At 30.6% G+C, this 17,922-nt stretch overlaps 5 protein-coding genes and 1 long non-coding RNA gene across 9 annotated transcripts; 4 read left to right on the forward strand and 2 right to left on the reverse strand.

The window, feature by feature from the left end:
- The first annotated feature begins 422 nt into the window (after positions 1-422).
- LOC108741263 (la-related protein 1) lies at positions 423-6,885 on the forward strand. 2 transcript variants are annotated; one of them, XM_025976189.1, is made up of 10 exons: positions 423-772; positions 824-1,034; positions 1,094-1,219; positions 1,273-1,511; positions 1,576-1,642; positions 4,307-4,400; positions 4,450-4,838; positions 4,892-5,052; positions 5,118-5,257; positions 5,507-6,885. In XM_025976189.1, exons 1-10 carry the CDS (start codon positions 519-521, stop codon positions 5,515-5,517), a joined length of 1,692 nt encoding a protein of 563 aa, XP_025831974.1. In that variant the 5' UTR covers positions 423-518; the 3' UTR covers positions 5,518-6,885. The 2 variants fall into 2 exon arrangements, with proteins under 2 accessions (XP_025831974.1, XP_025831973.1); XM_025976188.1 differs by having other exon boundaries at positions 1,579-1,642; positions 5,118-5,263.
- LOC108741264 lies at positions 1,712-2,236 on the forward strand. The gene is made up of 3 exons (XR_001938482.1): positions 1,712-1,722; positions 1,791-2,147; positions 2,225-2,236. It is a non-coding gene; the product is annotated as an uncharacterized LOC108741264 (long non-coding RNA).
- LOC108741288 (regulator of G-protein signaling 7) lies at positions 6,658-9,856 on the reverse strand. Its single transcript, XM_018476040.2, has 8 exons — positions 9,113-9,856; positions 8,743-9,049; positions 8,470-8,693; positions 8,206-8,414; positions 7,907-8,146; positions 7,664-7,850; positions 7,516-7,608; positions 6,658-7,462 (listed from the first exon to the last, which is right to left on the reverse strand). The coding sequence occupies exons 1-8, from the start codon at positions 9,263-9,265 to the stop codon at positions 7,400-7,402; spliced, it is 1,476 nt and encodes a 491-aa protein (XP_018331542.1). The 5' UTR covers positions 9,266-9,856; the 3' UTR covers positions 6,658-7,399.
- A 66-nt stretch (positions 9,857-9,922) lies between these two features.
- Positions 9,923-12,096, forward strand: LOC108741289 (V-type proton ATPase subunit S1). The gene is made up of 8 exons (XM_018476041.2): positions 9,923-10,113; positions 10,212-10,323; positions 10,387-10,651; positions 10,706-10,791; positions 10,849-10,988; positions 11,038-11,127; positions 11,181-11,367; positions 11,460-12,096. Exons 1-8 carry the CDS (start codon positions 10,007-10,009, stop codon positions 11,673-11,675), a joined length of 1,203 nt encoding a protein of 400 aa, XP_018331543.1. The 5' UTR covers positions 9,923-10,006; the 3' UTR covers positions 11,676-12,096.
- A 403-nt stretch (positions 12,097-12,499) lies between these two features.
- LOC108741295 (importin-9) lies at positions 12,500-16,657 on the forward strand. 3 transcript variants are annotated; one of them, XM_018476054.2, is made up of 10 exons: positions 12,500-12,634; positions 12,685-12,878; positions 12,934-13,367; positions 13,439-14,038; positions 14,136-14,518; positions 14,573-14,732; positions 14,790-15,158; positions 15,229-15,665; positions 15,721-15,970; positions 16,116-16,657. In XM_018476054.2, the coding sequence occupies exons 2-10, from the start codon at positions 12,770-12,772 to the stop codon at positions 16,368-16,370; spliced, it is 2,997 nt and encodes a 998-aa protein (XP_018331556.1). In that variant the 5' UTR covers positions 12,500-12,634; positions 12,685-12,769; the 3' UTR covers positions 16,371-16,657. The 3 variants fall into 3 exon arrangements, with proteins under 3 accessions (XP_018331556.1, XP_018331557.1, XP_018331558.1); XM_018476055.2 differs by having other exon boundaries at positions 16,051-16,209; XM_018476056.2 differs by lacking the exon at positions 16,116-16,657 and having other exon boundaries at positions 15,708-15,796.
- Positions 16,658-17,012: 355 nt separating this feature from the next.
- Positions 17,013-17,919, reverse strand: LOC112904922 (adenosine 3'-phospho 5'-phosphosulfate transporter 1-like; the record flags this gene model as incomplete). Its single annotated transcript, XM_025976184.1, has 3 exons — positions 17,013-17,580; positions 17,631-17,781; positions 17,830-17,919. Coding segments are annotated over 3 exons (732 nt in total), but the record flags the coding sequence as incomplete, so codon positions are not given.
- Positions 17,920-17,922: the final 3 nt, after the last annotated feature.

Below are 17,922 nucleotides of genomic sequence, written 5' to 3' on the forward strand. Positions count from 1 at the left end.
ATTTAAGTCACGTTATCGAGGCAATTTCATCATCTGATAAATTAGAATTTTCAAGTGATGGATTTAAAGTAAATATTATATTCTGTTTTGATATAATTTAATAATGATTAATTATTATTGTTAGATTCGTACAAAACACGATCCTTTAAAATGGCCTTTATTAAATCAGGGAGGAGACCAGAGTGATCATTTTAATGTTCAGAAGTTAGTTCCTCCACCACCATTACCCAAAGTTCATTTTAAAGAAAACAATGATAATTTAAATCCAACTGTACCCGAATTTGTTCCTCAGGATATTTTTGGTAAGAAATGTACACTGATTAAAAACTTCCGCAGATTAATTAATTTTTATATGTATAGATAATAATAGTAACATAGGTCCTAATACAACACCAATACAAAATGAAGAAACAGTTAGTGAGAATAATCAGAGTGATGTATCTTCTTCGAAAACTAGTGCCAAATCAACTGCTGCAGCAAGGGAAAATACTAATAAAGAAATAAATGATAATAGAGAGATGCTTAATGGAGATGGCAAGGTAAAAATCGTTTCAGAAGGTGACCTAAACGATAGAAAACAATCGGATACAATTCAAAGTTTTAACGAGGACAATTGGTGCGAAGTTAAACGCAAAAATAGGGAGAATAGGGTTCGCCGGGAGAGTCGTAGGGAAGATTTAAAAATTGAAAAGGAAGAATTGGAGTTTAATTTTGACGAAGAACTCGACGCAGAAGTTCCAGCCGGTCGGCAGAATACATTTAGCAGCGATTGGTATATTTTTATTGTCATATGTTTTTAAAAACCTTTAACTGATTTTTTTAGGGATGATGATGACCAAGACGATGTCAGTGATCGAGATATCAGTAAACTTATTATTGTTACTCAAACACCATCTACAAGAGCTCCTAAACATGAAGGCTATGATCGAACGGGGGACTGGACAACTAGAGTGAAGATGACACAAGATTTAGAACAAGCGATTAACGATGGCCTCTACTATTATGAGGAAGATTTATGGAACGACTATGACTATGTAAGAACATTTTGGTAGTACTAATTAAGACACTAATTAATCCTACTGTTTTATTTAAGGACCGAGTTTCAAGTAATAGTTACAGGACTGTGAATATTATAAGCCAAGAAACGTTCAAAAAATTTGCCCCTCCTGCGCCACACAAGCCAAATCCCGAAGTTCCTCCACCACCACCACCTGTAACTGTATGTTATACTACATTTACCTCAGAAGTTATTTCAATCATAATTTTCTTTAGATCATACAGCCATCGTCTCCTAAAGAAAAGTCCTCAGTACCCCAGAAATCTTACAAGAAAAAGCACGATGCTCTTCATAAAAATACGCCCCGATTTTATGCCGTTAAAAAAGACGAAACGCCCGATCCTCATACTCCCAGGAAGAGGAAAACTAGACACTCAAACGATCCTCCTATTGAACATCATGTCGGCTGGGTAATGGATGTTAAAGAACATCGTAATAGAACATCCTCAATAGGGTATTAATTTTTGTTTATGATATTTTCCTCAAACATAGTTGTAATTAAACGATTGTATTTACAGTAGCAGTATTGATGCGAGTCCTAGTGAAGCAATTTTGGCTACAAGTACAGGTAGCGTGCCCCAACAGTTACCACATTTCCATCATCCTTCTCATGCCCTTTTGAAAGAAAATAATTTCACACAGCAAGCTTATTACGTACCCTTGAGGTATATTTTACTAATACATATTTATAAAAGTTAATACACTTTTATATTGTTTTGTGCTCTCATTTCAGAAAAAAGGCCTTGCATCAAAACAAGGTTCTGTAGCTGAACATGAAGAAGATTCTTCAGATAAAAAAAGAAAAACTAATAAACAGAAATGGGTACCACTAGAGATAGACTTAGCAAAAGGTAATCCAAGAGAAAATTCTCCAAAAAAAGGGGAAAGACACAATTCAGATGTGCATATGTCGGATAATGAGCACCTCTGTTCATATGCAAAAGATAGTGACAGTGCACTACCTAAAAAAAACTTGCCAAGAGAAGGCAAAAGTCGTAGTAGGGGAACAAAAGTGTTGCATTATAATAGATCAAATGCTAGAGCAAATAGTGAATCAAAATATTCTAGTAAAAGGAATGAAAACTTAGAGGTGAGTCTTATGTAACAGTATCCAGAATGTTGTATTTTATTTCAAAGTACCATAGTTTTTACTTTTTCTTTTTCCAGCACACACAATATGAAAGAGCTGATGGTTTTTTGATGCCATATATGGGCATGTTTTATTTTGGTGGTAACAGTTATAATAATCTGGATAGTCCCACTTTAAAAGACTATATTAAAAAGCAGATGTAAATTTTTGATTTTTAAACATAAANGTATTATGTAAACGTACTGATAATTTTTTTGTAAATTTCAGGGATGATTTTCAACCATGTTCTAGTGTACCTACATCAAGTCATCTTCATCGTCAAGCTAATCGAACCCGTACTTACTCCGTAGGCTCAGGACGCACCCGTAGTGGCCATGGTCCTTATGGAACGTGGAGACAAAAGAAAGGTGATGGTAAGACCTAAATATCCTTTACAAGTACAGTAACACCCCGAAAATAGGAATAGCTGGGGTCGGGAAGAAAACCTAAATTGAAAATTACGCAAGTCACAAATATAATTGTTATATCAAATTATTTACTGGAATTTATAGGTAGATGAAAAATAACATGTATCCTAATTCACGTAAATCGGGATATTACTGTACAATTACTTCTAGTGCATAGTTTTTGTAATGTTTTTTGTTTTCATTCTTTAGAAGAGGAGTAAATTGGCTTCCAAGTTCTGCAAAGAAAAACTGTATATCACTTTAGTTAAGACAAATAATAATAGTTTTTGTTTAAAGTACGTTTTTTTGTAAATATTTTATCGTTCAGTGCCATTGCTTTTTGTGCGTATATTTTCGGACTTTACACTATAACGTTGTCTAACATTATTGCTTGATAAAAGTTAACAAATAATAATTACAAAACCTCAAGTTTTCAATGAATTATTAAACTTGCTTCTTTAATAATGTTATTGAACGATATAGTTCAGTTCCGCTTTTGGTTTCTAATCACAAAATGGCATTATTTGCTAATGTTTATTATTCTCCCAAGTCACATACTATTCGCTAAAAAACAGTTTTACTTTTGTCCAGCAATTTTCTCAATGAAGCTTTTAGTTTTATTGAGAAATTGTTTTTCTCTTCTCGTTTCAGACGATTTTTGTGTATGTGGGAGGCATTGAATTACTTACTAATATTTTGACTTATTATTAGCTTTTCATAGTGTTCGTAGTATTTGATAATTTTTTTTATTGTTATTCACGTTTTAATCTCCAGGGCTTTTCGTCGATAAGCGTTTTTGTTATACATACTACAAAAAAATATAATAAAAATAAAAAAGGGATATTATACAAAATAAAAATACAAAAAGTTCTGCAACGGGCTCCAAGGCTTAAAAGAGAAAACAAATATATATTCCTGTCACATACGTGTGATTTTTTTTGTGTTAACTATCTGTTGTAAATATTTTTTTTATAGACCTACGCTATTGTTTCTGAAATTGCTCAAAATTCAGAAAATAAATTCTATATTTTATTGAATGACGTCATGATATATGTGTACACTTATCAACTCTTTTAGTCGAGTCCCGTAAAAAAGTTTTCGTTTATTGCTTACTGTTTTGTCTTATATTTGTAAGTTGTTTATATGATGTGTTTTTTAAAGTATAGTAATAAGGCTGAAAAGTGTATAGCAGTTCGATTTATAACTGAACATTATTAAAATAATGTATCATGTACAAACTGGAAAATAGTGTTTAGAAATACAGATTGTCAAACTATGATTTTGTTTTGCCTGATATATAAATCGAACTGCAACTTGCTCTAGTTAAGGTACTTGTTTCATAATTTTCTTTTTGATAACTGATAACTAATTACTTATTTTTATTTTGATCTAAAATGAACATTCACATCAAAAGTTGCCTATCTTATCACAATAATATTTCTAGCAGATCTATTGAAAAATGAACATTATGTAGAATAATCGTTATTAGCTAATGTGGGGGATACTTAGTGATAATGCATAATGTATTAGCTAATAACATAGATAACAATGGCAGTAAACTTATCATTATAATATACGCTTTAAAATGTTTGTTTTGATTTTCAATATTTACAAAGATATTTTTGATTTTGAGTTTCAAAGAGATTCTATAAAAATTAAATCTTTNCTAGTGAAGCAATTTTGGCTACAAGTACAGGTAGCGTGCCCCAACAGTTACCACATTTCCATCATCCTTCTCATGCCCTTTTGAAAGAAAATAATTTCACACAGCAAGCTTATTACAGATACAAACAGCGTTGTCTTAAAGGTAAAAATACAGAAGTGTTTGTTCTCTTATTATTTTATTTCGATTTTAGAACGAAAACGATTTGGTAGTGGACACTCAAGTGAAATGAACACTTTATTTAGATTTTGGTCGTTCTTTTTAAGAGACAACTTTAATCGTGCAATGTATAATGAATTTAGAACGTTAGCCCTCGAAGATGCTGAAAATGGTTATAGATATGGACTAGAGTGTTTGTTTCGGTTTTATTCTTATGGTTTAGAATGCAAGTTCAGGCCCCATCTTTATGAAGACTTTCAACAGGAAACTATTAAGGATTATGAAAACGGACAGTTATATGGACTTGAAAAATTTTGGGCCTTCTTAAAGTACTATAAATACAGTGCTAATTTACAAGTTGACCCTCTTTTAAAAAAGTATCTATCCAAATTTAATAGTATAGAAGACTTCAGAGTTGTAGAAGTATGAGCAAAAATTTTAAATTAATGTTTAAGTTACAAATAATCTAATTTTAGCCTAAAATAAATGAGGTACTTAAGGAACAGCGCTTACAAGCTATTGCGAGAAAAGAAAGAAATCGAAGTATTTCCGAAAGTAATATGCATGCCAATGCTGGACCTAGTCAGTCTGATGGAAATATACATGGACGTCGATTATTTGATATTTCCAGGAAAAGGTGACTAAATATTCTCTGTAGAATGTATTATGTAAACGTACTGATAATTTTTTTGTAAATTTCAGGGATGATTTTCAACCATGTTCTAGTGTACCTACATCAAGTCATCTTCATCGTCAAGCTAATCGAACCCGTACTTACTCCGTAGGCTCAGGACGCACCCGTAGTGGCCATGGTCCTTATGGAACGTGGAGACAAAAGAAAGGTGATGGTAAGACCTAAATATCCTTTACAAGTACAGTAACACCCCGAAAATAGGAATAGCTGGGGTCGGGAAGAAAACCTAAATTGAAAATTACGCAAGTCACAAATATAATTGTTATATCAAATTATTTACTGGAATTTATAGGTAGATGAAAAATAACATGTATCCTAATTCACGTAAATCGGGATATTACTGTACAATTACTTCTAGTGCATAGTTTTTGTAATGTTTTTTGTTTTCATTCTTTAGAAGAGGAGTAAATTGGCTTCCAAGTTCTGCAAAGAAAAACTGTATATCACTTTAGTTAAGACAAATAATAATAGTTTTTGTTTAAAGTACGTTTTTTTGTAAATATTTTATCGTTCAGTGCCATTGCTTTTTGTGCGTATATTTTCGGACTTTACACTATAACGTTGTCTAACATTATTGCTTGATAAAAGTTAACAAATAATAATTACAAAACCTCAAGTTTTCAATGAATTATTAAACTTGCTTCTTTAATAATGTTATTGAACGATATAGTTCAGTTCCGCTTTTGGTTTCTAATCACAAAATGGCATTATTTGCTAATGTTTATTATTCTCCCAAGTCACATACTATTCGCTAAAAAACAGTTTTACTTTTGTCCAGCAATTTTCTCAATGAAGCTTTTAGTTTTATTGAGAAATTGTTTTTCTCTTCTCGTTTCAGACGATTTTTGTGTATGTGGGAGGCATTGAATTACTTACTAATATTTTGACTTATTATTAGCTTTTCATAGTGTTCGTAGTATTTGATAATTTTTTTTATTGTTATTCACGTTTTAATCTCCAGGGCTTTTCGTCGATAAGCGTTTTTGTTATACATACTACAAAAAAATATATAAAAATAAAAAAGGGATATTATACAAAATAAAAATACAAAAAGTTCTGCAACGGGCTCCAAGGCTTAAAAGAGAAAACAAATATATATTCCTGTCACATACGTGTGATTTTTTTTGTGTTAACTATCTGTTGTAAATATTTTTTTTATAGACCTACGCTATTGTTTCTGAAATTGCTCAAAATTCAGAAAATAAATTCTATATTTTATTGAATGACGTCATGATATATGTGTACACTTATCAACTCTTTTAGTCGAGTCCCGTAAAAAAGTTTTCGTTTATTGCTTACTGTTTTGTCTTATATTTGTAAGTTGTTTATATGATGTGTTTTTTAAAGTATAGTAATAAGGCTGAAAAGTGTATAGCAGTTCGATTTATAACTGAACATTATTAAAATAATGTATCATGTACAAACTGGAAAATAGTGTTTAGAAATACAGATTGTCAAACTATGATTTTGTTTTGCCTGATATATAAATCGAACTGCAACTTGCTCTAGTTAAGGTACTTGTTTCATAATTTTCTTTTTGATAACTGATAACTAATTACTTATTTTTATTTTGATCTAAAATGAACATTCACATCAAAAGTTGCCTATCTTATCACAATAATATTTCTAGCAGATCTATTGAAAAATGAACATTATGTAGAATAATCGTTATTAGCTAATGTGGGGGATACTTAGTGATAATGCATAATGTATTAGCTAATAACATAGATAACAATGGCAGTAAACTTATCATTATAATATACGCTTTAAAATGTTTGTTTTGATTTTCAATATTTACAAAGATATTTTTGATTTTGAGTTTCAAAGAGATTCTATAAAAATTAAATCTTTTTAGATCACTAATTTCTACAGATAACTTCTATTTTATTGATAAAATCAATTCCTATCTATGTTACTAGTCAAAATTTTTGTGTTGCAGCATTTACATAAAAATTTTTAAATAAATGCAATATACAGGGCGTTTCAGGTACTTATACGAGTTATTAGAATTTACCTAAACTGTTTTTGATGTCTAATTTTCGAAATTTGATTAAACTTCTCAAAAAACATCTGTCTACTTATTCTTAATAATTATGAGCCCAAGTTATGTTGTTCTGAAAAAGTAATAGGTACATCATGTGACAGCCAACGAACGGTTGGCTTCACTCTACTGCAAAATGAGTAAATACATACATATCAATTAAAAAAAGGTTCATGCCTGAAAGACCCTGTTAATAATTTTTCAACATATATACATGTATTGTCCAGTCTCTTTTTGTGTTTGTATCTATTATGTGGCATTTTCTTTTCGCGCAGAGAACGAAACAATCGACCGTATTCCTTTTACTGAAGCCTGCAAAGAAATTAGTAGTCTCAAAGTGTAAGGCTGAATAAATATATGCAAACCTTCTTTTTTGACCCATTTAAGAAATCCTTATACATATCAGATCTTAAATATCTTGAGTAACTATCACTCTTCATCAGGTGATATACATGTGCCTAGAAAATAATATCTTTTGGTATATTTTTATTTGATGTTTTCTCCTGTGCTTACTGCGGCAGCGTCAAATACCCAACGATCTGGATTTTCCATATTTTTTTTAGTTATTTCATAAGATTGAGAATCTACGTTTATAAGACAACTGGCATCTGGAGCTAAAAATTCGCTCCATATTTCTTGTGCCTTTTTATTTACTTCACTGAGCGGTAACGCTTTTAAATCTTGAACTGCTTCCCAAAATCTGTAAAAAGAAATTGGTGATTAAAAACAGTTTGAAATACTGGTACTACTATTGACCTTAAATTTTCTCCACTGAACTCTTTATCCAAAAATTTAATAAAATGTTCTCTGCCAACAGGGTCTTGAAGTAATTCATGCAGTCCAAAAGACCAACGTTTTATTCTTCGTGCAGATATGTCTTTTGTTTGTTTATCTTGATCCCAAAGATCTATTGCGTCAGTTATCCACGGATTTGGATATTCTTGTGTTACAAAGAAATAATCAAATTCGACATATTGCTCATAATATGTAATATACCTAGAAATAAAGAATACTACATATTGACAATGAGGAAAAAGTAAGACCAAGTTTGTTACATTTCTGCTATTTTTGAAACTTTAGTGTTACTCCTTTCTAGTCTTGACTTTAAGAATGCTATCTGTTTTTTAATCACTTCCACTGATTCTCTTTTATTTGTACCAGCAGATTCAGGTGAAATAAAATGTAAAAATTTATTTGCTTTAGAATGTTTATTCATTTGGCAAGCCTTTTTAATATCAATTTCAGTGGTATTCACACAACCAGGCTAGAATGGATTCTTTTAATAACACTTTTTAACTTGGAAATTTAATTTTATTTACCATAGGGCGATGAACATCCCAAAAAGCACGTTCTTGGCTATCAAGAACTTTTCTCTCCAATTTATCCCTTTTCTTATCTACTTTGCTTTGTGCTTCTGCTTGCATGAATATAAATTCCCACTTCCTAGAGAACATTTTTTGTAATCTTGCAAGGTTTTCAGCTTCATAATCAGCAAGTTCTAGTCTAGTCTTATTTTGCATTGTACGTTTACATAAATACACAGCTAAAATTAATTCAGTAAATATCAGATACTACTGTATTGAATGCATTACCATAATCTGTATTTTCTGGTTCCCAACAATTTGAAGGCCAAAAATATGGTGTTTGAAATCTATAAAATGCACTGTCGTTTTTTAAAGTAAGCATGTGATCATCTATTGGGAAAAAGTACCCATGAGCTGCCATAAGATGAGCCAAATGTAATGCTTCTGTTTGATCTTCAACATCCAAGTTTTTCATCATCCACATAATTAAATCTGTACCAGTAAAAACAGATGGAATTTTAGAAAGAAAACTTTTTACAGTTTTTACTGGTACACCCTTTATTTCATCTTGCATTTTTTCAATTATTTTCTCCATCTACAAAGTATTCATTAGAAAGTGAAGAAAGAAAGTGAAGAAAGAAATTGGTAGATAACAAACCTTACGATACAGTAAACAGTTAGGTAATTCATCAGAAGACAGTGGTTGATATGAACCACTAGTCAAGTTGTCCTTACTAGATCCAGCATAATCTTTATTAGTAGAGTCAGGCTTTCGTTTTATATGAGCCTTTTCTGAGTTCATTGTAACCATATCAACAGAATTCTGGAAGGCTTTGTACCTTCCTGAGTGTGTTCTTCAGGGTTTTACCTGTTCAGTGACAAATTGAAATATTTTCTTGTTTGTGCAAAAGGGATTTTCTGATGCTTATTAACAAAATGTTCCATTTTAATATAAGACAAATCAAGGCCTAAGAGATGCTGCATATATGAGAATATCTTGGCATACACAAAAATGCTGGGGGGGCCAATTCATAAACTTCTTGCCACTTTACAATTATTAACTGCACTGCACTTTTTTGAGTATGATACAAGATAGCAAATCTTATTTGTCCTTTAAATGTTTTGTATGTAGTCGAAAATATAATATTGAATTATCGAACTTTTTTCGTTCCATGGATGACTGTTCTTCTTTTCCTTCTTCATGGTTTATTTTCTGTGATTTACGTCTTTAGCTCTAATGAATTAACAAAATAAAAGAAAAATTTAAAAGTTCTCTTCTATTTCGTATAATTAAATATTGTATACAGTAAAATTATCATTCTGATAAATAATTCCTATTTAAATTAGATTTTATTTTAAAAATGACAATAAAACTCTGTATTGTGAATTATTAGACTTAACTGCGTACACGTATGTATAATGGAAAGCCTATACTGCAGGCGAATGGAGGCGCCATAGACATTTATATTTAATTCACGTGATTTGTTTATCAGCTGTACTGGTGTACAAGTCTTGTGATTGTACCTGCTGTATAGTTGAAGTGCTGTGCAAAATGAATCAAAATACATTCATTTCGTTTTTTATTTTAGTTTCTGTAATATTTTTTGTTGTAACTGCAACGAAAAATGTTGTTCCTGTCTTCTTATGGGAAAAGAATAGGTAAGGATTTACCTATAGTTCACGCCCAATACAATACTTACCTGACAAACAGGTTAAAATTAAAAGCAATACGATTCTCATGCCATTTAATTTTGTAGTAACGTTCCTCTAGTTCCTGCTCTACAACGAATTAATGCAAAAAGTTTTGGTAATATCCTTTTACAACATTTTCATGAAGATAACCACCTCTTAGTATTTGTGAAAGATTCTGTAAGTTATTGATGATATCTATTCATATTATTTAGTAATTTAATTGTTATACCTTTCAAATAGTTAAGTAAAGAAGATTTTAATGCACTGAAATCTGGAGATGAAGTATCAAGAACAAAATTGGATACTGTCAAAGATGATAATGCTATAAGTTATTTCCCATTTGTTCTTGATCCTGTTGATGCAGTCAAACAAATTTATCCTACTGCTCTGGAGATTCCACTGTCCAAACTTTCAGATGATATTTTATTAAATAATAAGATCATTATTGTAAGATTGGATGACCCTCAGAACAAAGAGGATAATTCGCAAAACTTTAAGTACCATGGTAGCTATAACATTGTATGTTACTGAAACTTGATTGATAAATTACGTTTTTCAGCTTTAAAGGCCTTTGAAACATATGATAAAGTTGCTCAAAGCCATAAACATGTAACCGGTATTCTAACTGCCCTGAGAAGTTCTTGGGTAAAAGACAATTATTTGTATTCTTACAGGAATGGTTTTTAAAGAAACTTTTTTCAGATTTCATCAGAAGATAAGGCATTGAACAGAAAAGTAAGGGCTACTGAAGATGGAGAAGCTGATACACGTATTGTATTTAAAACAAACAATACTATTCTCTATGTGAATTCTCCCATAATTTTTTATGCTAACGACCAAGTGTATGTCTTCTCTGTATTATTTTTCTGTATAATCACTATCTGATTTTAGAACATCCATCTCAGCCGGCAGTAGTTTTAGTGACCAAGTCAGTAATAGTACAATAGTTGCTACATTAACAGGAAGTGCAACAACTATAACGTAATAAATGATATATAATTTTGCTGATGCATATTCTGATTTTGTAATTTTAGGTTTTTCTTTGAGTTAATAAGTGGTTATTGGTATTTGAACAATTTAACAGTTGTTTCTAGTGGTTCAGAAAGTGATTTAGCTGTTAAAGATGTTTATGCCCCAACTGGCTTTTCATATGCTTGCAATAATTCTGTTTTTTATGAATATACAAATCAAAATTACAATTTAAGTTTACCAGGATTTCAGGTAAAGTTATTCTGCTAATTTGTGTTATTGTTCTGTGGTTAAACTAAATTTTTTATTGAAAGCAGGGTCTTATATTTATATAATTTTTTTAGATTCAACCATTTTTTGGTTCTAATAATAGTGGATCTTTTGGGGATCCTTACAACTGTGTTGGATTTACAAGTATTCCAATTTGGTCTGGTCTTTTTGTTACATTTATTTTAGTCTTAATAATGACTTTTGGTCTAATATTTATCTTTGATATTAAAACAATGGACCGTTTTGATGATCCTAAAGGGAAAACTATCACTGTTAATGTTACAGAGTAAAATCCCCTACCATTTCGAAGTAGTAGTCACAGAATTCATGTAGAATTGTTATTGCCACTTTTGGTGGACCTTTAGGATTGTGATATTGTTTCAAACAGCATTTTCAGTTAATTACATGGATATTTCATTTTTGTAAATAGAGTATTACAGTGTTATATTATTTAAATTATTATGTTAAATATTGAACTGTATAAATTATTAATCTAAAAACTTTCATTAAAAGTGCCCTTAGATGTTGAAAGGTTGACCGCTAGACAATAGACTTTCGAAAAGTTTTGCGTGTACAAGTATTGGACACTTAATAGTATTGTTGGCTCTATAGTACTCCTTGCCTCTTAACCTGTAGACACTTGTTAAAGTAATTAAAAAGACCTATTTTGTAAAATATACCTCTTAGCGAAATAAATTGATGTAATATGTACGTTTCGTATTAATATTTTTTATAATTATATAATATAAATACAGTGCTAATTTACAAGTTGACCCTCTTTTAAAAAAGTATCTATCCAAATTTAATAGTATAGAAGACTTCAGAGTTGTAGAAGTATGAGCAAAAATTTTAAATTAATGTTTAAGTTACAAATAATCTAATTTTAGCCTAAAATAAATGAGGTACTTAAGGAACAGCGNGAGCGATTGAGTACCCAAAAGTCAATTTCAAAAAATTAGTTTTTAAAAACTTTTGAATTTTATTTTTTTAAATCTATGTTGTCTATAACACACGTAAGATGGTGCAACTGGTTCGTTGTCTCCGCCATAGATCTATTAAATGACTATCAATTATCTATGGAAATAGATAATGTTTTATTATTATTAGTGTTATTAAATTCAAATTACCGTTTTTTATATAATTCGGTTATAATATTTCTGTTTTTATATTTTTCGTTTTACAAGATATTTTGTGCTTTGCTATACTATGAAAGGAAGACATATATAATGCATGTTTAACCTAAAAAATTGTAAGTGACTGTATCAAAATATGAAGAGGTTATCAATTTATGTTTTTTAGTGCTGTGGACGAAGGAACTGGTCAATATATTACTATATTCTGTTTAATTTAAATGGAAAATTCGCTTTATGCATATGTTTAAATAATGGCCTTAAAAACTGCACTTTTGGAAATATTAAGTTGTATGCTTAGTCCTGATGCAGAACTTCGTCGTTTGGCTGAGGAAAGGAATAAAGCATTAGAAGTTACAGAAGGTTACATTAATTTGCATTAATGTCTTATATTATATGACAGTACTCTCCATTTTAGAATATGGAATTTATTTGCTTGAAATTATTTTGTCTTCTGATGAAGCTACAGAAGAACGACAAATGGCAGCAGTGTTGCTGAGACAATATGTGCATATTCATTGGTGTAAAGACGAGAAAGAGTTTCTTCTCCCAGTTGTATCTGATTATGTTAAAGATAAAATAAGAGCTTTATTACCATCTGGTCTGTCTGTAGCTGTGATACAAAATACTGTTGCCATAACATTGGCATATATTGCTTATTTTGATTTTCCACAGCAGTGGTCTGGAGTAGTTAAAGTTATTTCCTCCAAATTAGAATCTTCTAATTTAGATGAATGTTTAGGATCACTACAATTTTTCAATGACTTTGTTAGTATTTGTAGCATAGAGCAGCTTAGTTTGTGCTATAAATCTGCATTGGAAGGATTATATCATATTTGTCAAAATGAAGAGGTAAGAAAGTATATTAAAATATAAATCAATCGAACATAAAATAATAACTACACTGTCTTTATTTTTTACAGAAGTTCTCAACAGTTGAACGGTCTGAGGCTATCTCTGTCTTTTGTAAGATAGTATCTGTCTTATCAACTGATAGCAATATTCGTCCAGAGTTACCAAATATTGTAGATAAATTTTATAATCTCTTCAGTGCACAGCTAATTTCAGCCTATAGTCCAAAAAGCGATTTTAGACTCAAATCTCAAATAGTTAAAACTTTTACTTTACTTTTATATCAAATAACAGAAATAACACAAAATACCATTGTTCGCCTTTTACCAAGTATTTGGGAAATATTTTCACGTTGTGGAGAAGCTTATGTTCAAATACTATCATTGACTTTAGATGTTCCGCGAGATGTAGGGGAAAATACCAACGGAAAACCCCTGTTTTTTAAATTAATAAACGGCATTTTTAATTTAATACAAACACTTGTAACTACTATGAAAGGTGTTTGTATTTCAAATTCACTATACGATTTTTTACATTATCTCTTCATATTTATGGCTGTTACTCCAGAAACTGAAGAAAAGTGGAAAACTGAAGAAGAATTTGTCGCTGACGATATAGAAGAGGGAAGGTTGGACCATGATGTGCGATATGATGCGCGATGTCTTTTAACGGTAAATTTTTATCTAAATATAGCGTAGATAATGATGAAAAAGTAGAAAAAAACCAGTTAATAGGTACACAAATTCTCTATATGTTGTATATATTTAGTTGCTGACATATGATATGGAGAAAAACTATATGGCAAATGCCCTAGCTACTGCTGTAGATAGACATATGGTACTAGCAGGTGATATGAACGAATCGTATTATTGGAGAATTATGGAGAGCCTGATGTACGGTTTAGGATCTATAAGCAATTATGTAATTAAACTAACTAAACTTGAACACACCAGTTTTGATATCAATAACTACCTCACTAAATGGGCTGAGATTCTTCAGCGATGCCCTTCTTGGGTTCTTCAAGGGCGAATTATGTTAGTCGTTGCTCAATTTAGCCCCATAATAACTTCCGATATTTGGGAGACATATATACCTCATATAATTAACAATTTATATTCAGACAATCATATTCTGAAAGTATCTGCTATAAGGTGTGTTTAAACATTTTACTAATTTTTATGGAATTTAAATTATTCATGCTTTAGGTCCGTAGCAATACAGACAGAGAACGTGCGAGATTCGGTTGTAACACGGCATCTTTTGGAACTCAGGCAGGCAATAATTACAGGACTTAATAGAGCTATACCTCTTGTTTCTCAACCAATTCAAGAACTTGGTTTGAGGGGCATAATTAATATAATAAAGGTATAACATGCAATTGATTTATTACGATTTTTTTTAAATTCAAGTTCTGAATTTTAGCGGGACCCTTTGTTTGTAACACAAATGAGAAGTGACTTAGTAAATTTAAGTGTTGGATGTTTTTGGAAGAACCTAAGTTACCATTATATTTTAAACAATTGTGAGACAATAGTTAAGTATTTGTGTTTGAATGAAGAAACAGTCAATGAAACACAAGAAACGATACTTCCTATTATCTTTGACTGCCTGAGTACACATCATCCTGTTAACCATTCAGTTACCATTCACAATGCACAGTCATGTGCCTTAGAACTTTTAGGGATTATTGTTATTAACTCCCCCTTGCCTCTTAGCGAAGTTTTATTACATCAGGGCTTTATGGCGACATATAAATGCATACTTTATGTAAACGACACTACAGTAATGCAGGTTCGTGTTTGTATTAGAATATATTTTGTTTTCAGTATCAGTGTAATTATTTAATTTTTGTTTATTTTAGAGTGGAACGAATTGTTTGCGTAATTTTTTGTTAAAAGCGTCTTCCCAAATTTATAATTTTGTCGATGGGGAGGGTCGTACTGGTGCAGATTATACCATAGACATTCTTAAGCATATATTGGATCCTCAAAAAATGGTCCTTGCGTGCAAACAAATTGGTCGTTTATGTATAACTGCGATGCATACTTTGGGCACACTTCTTAATTCACATATCGATTATTTACTTCGTTCGGTCTTAAGTAAGATGCAAAGAACTACGTTGATGGAGGAGCATTTAATTGTGATATTTGCATATCTCTTTTATTACAATATGCAGGATACGATGGAATTTTTAAATCAGATACCAGGTCCACAAGGCGAAAGTGCGCTGGTTTTCGTCTTGAATAAATGGTTGTCGAAACCATATGTTTACTACGGAAAATTTGAACTTCGTCTGAAGTAGGTATATTGCAAAAGAATGAAGTTTAGTAGAATTTAAAGGTTTATATTGTAGCATAATGGCCTTAGCTAAAATTCTTGAACATTCGCTGGTATCGAACGATAAAAGGTTATCGAATATTACCGTTCAGGGGGAGAATTTAAGCAATTCGATAATAATAATGGAAACACCAAATTCACGCTCGGGGATTTCCAGAGTAAGGCAAATACCTTTGCTGATGCATATATTCAAAACATTAGTTCAATTGCTGTGCCTTGAGTTACATCTGCTGGAATCTAATCAAATTTTTCATGTTTCTGGTCAGGTAAGTTAACTTAATGAAAATCTATTTCAGTATGTAACCGCGATATTAAAAAATATTTTTCCGTTGTTTTCGGTATTTAGTTAGATTTGACAATTGTAATATAAGCAGCAATGTGAAAGTTTAAAATTCTATCATATTTCTGCAGACTTCAGAGGATAATTTCGTAAGTTTAAATGGACATGAAAGTGACGATGAGACATTTGACGAAGAAGATTCTGACAGTGAAGAACTTAGTTCCCTAGAGTTTAAAGATCCCATATACAAAATGTCTATTAGTGATCTGCTGACTGATTATTTAAAGCAATTTTGCGGTACTAATTATTTTAAAAGATACAAAGATTTTCTAACAGAGCAAGAGAAAGATAGCCTTGTTGGGCTTGGTATTATTAAAAAAACCTAGCAAAATTTTACGGTACTATTACAAAATAATCTCATCGTCAGTTAACTAATTGTGTATATATTTTTGTAATTATTGTACAGTTCACCAATCGAGACTTTTTTAAAGAGAGATATCAAAAAGTGCATGCATCCATACATTTATTTGATAAATTGTTAAAAGTAGTTCCTTAAATTGAGCGTGTTTTACAAATAATTGCAAATTACCAGTGACAATTAAACCCAATAAAAGTTTAGGCTATACATTATTAATTTTGAACACAAAATTACTTATTGTTGGCTATGTAAAAATTTAAAAAGAAAACGTAAGATATACAATGATGAATGTTTTAAATCAGTTTCTATATTAATTTTTTTTCAAAAAGTCATTAAGTTGATTTATAATATTTCTTATGATGAAAAATTGAGAGGCTATTAAGATTGTATTATTTTTTATTTATATTTTTTTGTACTGTTGATATATATATATTTTTTGTATTTTACACACCTATATAACTCATACTGACCTTTATTCTTGAATCAGGTATGCTCGATTTGTTTTTTATATATATTTTGCAATTAATTTCTATTAAATATTTGAAAAAGATGTTTGATTTTTAATAATATAAGAAAATGCCTCAATTAATTATTAATAAAAAGACTGTAATACTTGTCAAAGGAACTATATTTTTTCTATCGTATAAAATACAATAAAATGTGCGTCATGTATTTCATATATAAACGTTAACCGACGATTGGCTTTTTGCGTTTTCTAATTCTATAGCTGCAATATATTCGCAAAAATATACTCAGAAATACCAGAAAAATTCCGAATACACCGAATAAACTGATTTTATGATGATAAATTACACAACTGAGTAGTATAGAGAAACCCTGTCTTATTGTTGTTATAATGGCAAAGACAAGAGGGCCAAACGTGGAAATTGTTTTAAATATAAATAGTTGACCTCCCGCCGAGCAAACTGATAACAGTACACAGTCAAAACAGAATTTTGGAAATTGCGTCATAAAATTAAAGGAGCTAATTAAACTTCCCTGTTGTAGTAACGATACCGCTGTAAAAGTGCAGGAAAATAAATTAATTGCGCACATCATTTGTAATGAACTCATTCCATACTGTTTAAAAAGTACTCCTTGCCAATTTGATGTAAAACTATCAAATATAACGTAGGAACAAAGGAGTAAAATACCAAAGAATGTTGTAGTTCTCGAGCCTAAAACAACATTTTTTTTAAATGATGTAAATGCACTATACACTTTTTACCATTATTTTCATCTCCACTGTTGAGCATAAAAAATAACATTCCTAGGGACAAAATAGATGCTGTTACATATTCATAAAATTCATATGTTGTCTTAGAAACTATTTTGCCCATTATCATTACAGGGATTGTTTTAGCTGCTTTTGCTAAAACCTAAAATAATAATTACACAAATATTTTCTCTTAATATTTGTAATCAACCTGATGTGGGAAAGAAACATATTTTAAAGCTTCATATTGACACCATGAGCTCATAATATTTGAGAAAGAGCAATAGACATATTTGTATAAAGG

Source organism: Agrilus planipennis, unplaced genomic scaffold (assembly GCF_000699045.2).
Source record: "Agrilus planipennis isolate EAB-ADULT unplaced genomic scaffold, Apla_2.0 scaffold199, whole genome shotgun sequence".
Lineage (NCBI taxonomy): Eukaryota > Metazoa > Arthropoda > Insecta > Coleoptera > Buprestidae > Agrilus > Agrilus planipennis.

What these genes read in the sequence shown, in the direction of transcription:
- LOC108741289 (XM_018476041.2), top strand. Translation starts at nt 10,007, where the DNA reads ATGAATCAAAATACATTCATTTCGTTTTTTATTTTAGTTTCTGTAATA. An exon ending in TTCTTATGGGAAAAGAATAG is followed by an intron (nt 10,114 to 10,211) that starts GTAAGGATTTAC and finishes TTAATTTTGTAG; the next exon opens with TAACGTTCCTCTAGTTCCTG. An exon ending in GCAAAACTTTAAGTACCATG is followed by an intron (nt 10,652 to 10,705) that starts GTAGCTATAACA and finishes TACGTTTTTCAG; the next exon opens with CTTTAAAGGCCTTTGAAACA.
- LOC108741295 (XM_018476054.2), top strand. Translation starts at nt 12,770, where the DNA reads ATGGCCTTAAAAACTGCACTTTTGGAAATATTAAGTTGTATGCTTAGT. An exon ending in AAATTTGAACTTCGTCTGAA is followed by an intron (nt 15,666 to 15,720) that starts GTAGGTATATTG and finishes TTTATATTGTAG; the next exon opens with CATAATGGCCTTAGCTAAAA. An exon ending in TTTTTCATGTTTCTGGTCAG is followed by an intron (nt 15,971 to 16,115) that starts GTAAGTTAACTT and finishes ATATTTCTGCAG; the next exon opens with ACTTCAGAGGATAATTTCGT.
- LOC108741288 (XM_018476040.2), bottom strand. Translation starts at nt 9,265, where the DNA reads ATGGTTACAATGAACTCAGAAAAGGCTCATATAAAACGAAAGCCTGAC. An exon ending in GTTTCAAAAATAGCAGAAAT is followed by an intron (nt 8,147 to 8,205) that starts GTAACAAACTTG and finishes CTTTATTTCTAG; the next exon opens with GTATATTACATATTATGAGC. An exon ending in GGGTATTTGACGCTGCCGCA is followed by an intron (nt 7,609 to 7,663) that starts GTAAGCACAGGA and finishes ATTATTTTCTAG; the next exon opens with GCACATGTATATCACCTGAT.
- LOC108741263 (XM_025976188.1), top strand. Translation starts at nt 519, where the DNA reads ATGCTTAATGGAGATGGCAAGGTAAAAATCGTTTCAGAAGGTGACCTA. An exon ending in TATGGAACGACTATGACTAT is followed by an intron (nt 1,035 to 1,093) that starts GTAAGAACATTT and finishes GTTTTATTTAAG; the next exon opens with GACCGAGTTTCAAGTAATAG. An exon ending in AAGACTTCAGAGTTGTAGAA is followed by an intron (nt 4,839 to 4,891) that starts GTATGAGCAAAA and finishes ATCTAATTTTAG; the next exon opens with CCTAAAATAAATGAGGTACT.